Source organism: Rhincodon typus, chromosome 46 (assembly GCF_021869965.1).
Source record: "Rhincodon typus isolate 14 chromosome 46, sRhiTyp1.1, whole genome shotgun sequence".
Taxonomy (NCBI): Eukaryota; Metazoa; Chordata; class Chondrichthyes; order Orectolobiformes; family Rhincodontidae; genus Rhincodon; species Rhincodon typus.
The window spans coordinates 9,261,204-9,265,513 of NC_063377.1; the positions used below are offsets into that span (position 1 = coordinate 9,261,204).

A 4,310-nucleotide genomic window follows, 5' to 3' on the forward strand; every position below is an offset into this window, starting at 1 on the left:
CAACATCCTTCAGCCTCTCCCTACAGCTCAAACCCTCCAACATCCTTGTAAATCTTTCCACAGAATGTCAGCCTGAAATAGGATTTGAACTTGCGACCTTCTGATTAGGAGATGGGTGAGCTCCCCACTGAGCCAGGGCTGAGAAGGGGACAATCAGCTTCCTGTTACTGAAGACGGCTCTCCTGACTTGCTCGACGCGATTGGTATCTCTCCTCGACAGTGACTGCAATCTGATTCCTGTTGGGAGCAGCCCTTTCTTTCACAAAGGATTTTCACCAGAGAGGCTTTTTTAATCGGCGTTGCTTTGAAAAGGATTTCAGAAGCGATACAGGAAATCGTGTCATTTCTGACAAAACAGACGCGGAGGGTTTTCTGCTGATTGTAACAGTCAGAGAGGCCGACAGCACAGAAAAAGGCCCTTTGATCCATCGAGTCTGTGCTGGTCATAAACAACACCCTAAATATTCTAATCCTATTTTCCAGCTCTTAGAGGCTACAGACACTTCAGCCCAACCTGTCCATGCTTGACCCAGTATCCTAAATTAACTTCGTCCCATTTGCTAGCATTTGGCCCATATCCCTGCCTTGGCTTCACAAGTGCCCATCCAAATCCTTCTTCAATGTGACGTGGATTTCTGTCTCTGCCTCCCTTACAGGTAGCAAGTTCCAGATTCCCACCGCCCTCTGTATTTCTTCCGAAAATTGTCTCCTGGGTGCAGACATCTCTGGCAAAACAGCATCCTTAAGCAACCTGGTGCAGGTGGTAGTGAGCTACGCAGTCAGAGTTTGTCTCCATTGAGGTGTCTTGTATAATGTGGTAATGCTGGTACCATTCCCTATAATGTAAGTCACTATGCATGAGTGTAGTGGTGTTGAAGAATCCGACAAACATTGATGACAACTAAACTTTTATGAACAAACATTGCTTTCTGTCCCTTTGTGTTTTGCTGACACTTTGGTATTGCACCATCCTGATGTTGTGGCCTTTGTGACAATACTGTGGCTTAAAGAGGCGTATTTTGTCCTGGAGGAACACAGCAGGCCAGGCAGCATCAGCGGAGCAGGAAAGGATTCGCAGTGGGGTTATAAAATTTACTGAAGAAGGGTCCCAACTCGAAATATCAGCTTTCCTGCTCCTCCGATGCTGCCTGGCCTGCTGTGTTCCTCCAGCTCCAGACACTGTGTTGTCTCTGACTCCAGCATCTGTAGTCCTGACTGTCCTGTATTTTGAATCAGAGATAGTAGGAACTGCAGATGCTGGAGAATCCGAGACAACAAGGTCCAGAGCTGGATGAACACAAGTCTAGGCCCGAAACGTCAGCCTTTCTGCTCCTATGATGCTGCTTGGCCTGCTGTGTTCATCCAGCTCTGCACCTTGTTGTCCTGTATTTTGTCCTGGTTGTTTTTGAAGAGAGGTTGTAAGGCAGAGGTGCTGAGCAGTCAACCCGAGACATTAGAGTAAACAGCTTGTGAGGCCTTGGGCTTTGTTTTGGAAGTTGGAACAATAGAAGCAGCCTGCATGGGTGGGGTTGGGCTCAAACAGATCCAGAATTTTACCTTTCAGTAGAAGCTGCTGGGGTCTCAGTAGGGTTTTGATTTTGATTTTATTGACAATGTGTGTTTTACAGTAAGAAGGCAATGACCTAGTGGTATTATCGCTGGACTGTTAATCCAGAGACCCAGATAATGTCCTGAGGACCCAAGTTCGAATCCCTCCACAGCAGATAGTGGAATTTGAATTCAATAAAAAAATTCTGGGATTAAGAATCCAATGATTACTGTGAATCCACTGTCGACTGTCGGAAAAACCCATCTGGTTCACCAATGTCCTTTAGGGAAGGAAACTGCCATCCTTACTTGGTCTGGCCTACATGTGACTCCAGACCCACAGCAATGTGGTTGACTCGTAACTGCCCTCTGGGTAATTAGGGATGGGCAATAAATGCTGCCTGGTCTCATCCCATGAATGAATAAAGAAAAAAGTACAACAAAATACAGTGGAAAGCTTTCATTGGTCACCACAAAATGATGCCATTTGAATCATTTAAGAATAAGGGGAAAAAATATAGCTTGAAGACAGTCCATCAGTCCTGAGCGAGCTCATTGCCGTCAAATGATGCCTACCTCGCCATCCCTCCTGTATGGGCTTGCTGCCCAACTGTACCAGACCCCCAACCAACACCCAAATCGCCAATCCTCAGGTGCCATCTGTGCCGCTGGGTTGATTCTCCCCCACCGCCAACCGTGCCAGACCAACCAGCATCAGAGCCGCGTCTCTCACCGCTGGACCCACCTTATCGATGTTGCCATGACGCACTTCACCACTGTCAGCGTTGGACCCACCCCAACCAACATCGAAGTGGTTGATCCTCAGGCGCCATCTTTTGCTGCTGGGCCTACCTCACGGACGTCGCCTCTGCCAACACAGCAGCCATCGATTTCGGGTCCCGTGCCCGCTCCAGTAAAGGAGGTAGGGGCTCACTCTCCTCCGCTCTGGGCTTGCCTAGGATCCGCGCCCTGAGCCCGGCTCGAGACCACTCGATGTCTGCCCACCAACAATGCTGTCCAAGCTCAGGACAAGGTAAGTAAGTGAAATAGAAAGAAACGAGATGGAGAAAAAGAGAAAAGGAAAAGCAGTCAAAGCAGACGAGCTCCAGCATGGGACCCCTACTCCACCGCCATATTGGGTTGGGAGCGATGATGGGTTGGAAGCTGCAGTAAATCTCTCCCAGCTGCTACACTTGCTCAGATTTTTCTGTTGCTGTTTCTTTCCCCTCCTGGGCTGCTGGGGTTGCATGTGACACAATCTGTTTTCTGAACGCCTTTTGCCAAAGAGTGTGTTTATGGGATGTCACTATATTGGAACAGTTAATCGATAATAGTTACTGTATCTGTCATTCTGTTATGATTTCCAATAGAGTTAAGTTATCCTAATTGCTTCTTTCTTTTGTTGTAATTTAACTATAAAGTGTGTTTCGCATTAAATCGAGTAGTTTGACCAAATGAATTGCGTCTGGAATGCAACGCCTTACACTTCCCTTTAAAATAAGGAAATTTTAGGATCTAGGCTACCGTGTGAATTTTTAAGGGGTGTTGGTCTGGTCCGTAACAAGTTCCAGAATCATTTCAATGACACCATCGCAGACGCTACTTCGAGCCTTGTCCACCATTTTATTTATTTATTTAAAGTCCACCACTTTGTTTTACATTTTATTGTCACGTGTACACGAGTACAGAGAAAAGCATATAATGTTGCCACAGATGGTGCCATCTTAGGTACCAAGGTACTTAGATACAAAACAACTTAGGTACAATGTAGTAACAGAAATGAAAGTTAAAATTGAGAGTTACTTCGTAGAATAGTAGAAAAATAAAGAAATAGAAAATAGTTTAAAGTCTTTAGTAGTTTAAACTAGGAAAATAAAAGAATAAGTTAAAAGTTGATGAGTCCTCCGCTTACCTTGGTCTCTGGGGAGACCTCAGCCATTTGTTCTCAATGTCGCCATCGCAGATACTGTCGCTGCTGTTGCAACTGCGGCGTCTCCGATCTCCCCTGGTGCCTCGGGAACACGCTCGGGCAGGATCCCTCACACGCCAAGCCCAGGCACTGCCATGAGCCACCAAGAGACTGCGGCTGACAGCCAGGCTGGGACCTGTCAAGATCCACCAAGAGACTTTATTTATTCATGGGATGAGGGCATCGCTGGCTAGGGCAGCGTTTATTGCCTGTTCCAAATTGCCCAGAGGGCAGGTAAGAGTCAACTGCATTGCCGTGTGGGTCTGGAGTCACATGTAGACCCAGACCAGGTAAGGATGGCAGTTTCCTTCCCTAAAGGACATTAGTGAACTAGATGGGTTTTTCCAACAATCGACAATGGATTCACGGTCATCGTTAGACCCTTAATTCCAGATATTTGTTGAATTCAAATTCCACCGAATGTTATCTGGGTCTCTAGATTAGCAGTCCAGTGATAATACCTCTAGGCCATCGCCTCCATAGACCATGGCTGATCTGATTTTGTCCTCAACTTTGTCCTCAATTCCGCAAGCCTGCATATTCCCGATAATCTTTGAACCCCTTAGTCATCAAATTATCTATCTACCTCTGCTGTAAAAATATTTAAAGGTCCTGCATCCACTGCCTTTTTTTTCACCCAGGGAGATTTCGAGAAGTAATTGGATATAATTCTGAGGACTGAAAAGGCAGGACAAGGGTACTGAGTTGGATGATTAGTAGTGAATAGCTTTAAATTGAGGGGTGATAGATACAGGACAGATGTCAGAGGTAGGTTCTTTACTCAGAGAGTAGT

At 46.2% G+C, this 4,310-nt stretch overlaps 1 protein-coding gene across 1 annotated transcript in view; it reads left to right on the plus strand.

The window, feature by feature from the left end:
- Positions 1-3,638, plus strand: part of LOC125487862 (atrial natriuretic peptide receptor 1-like) — a 22,623-nt gene extending 18,985 nt beyond the window's left edge. The window contains exons 8-9 of the mRNA XM_048620309.1: positions 2,508-2,581; positions 3,512-3,638. Coding sequence (XP_048476266.1) covers positions 2,508-2,581; positions 3,512-3,638 — 201 coding nt within the window. The remainder of the gene's footprint in view (positions 1-2,507; positions 2,582-3,511) is intronic.
- Positions 3,639-4,310: the final 672 nt, after the last annotated feature.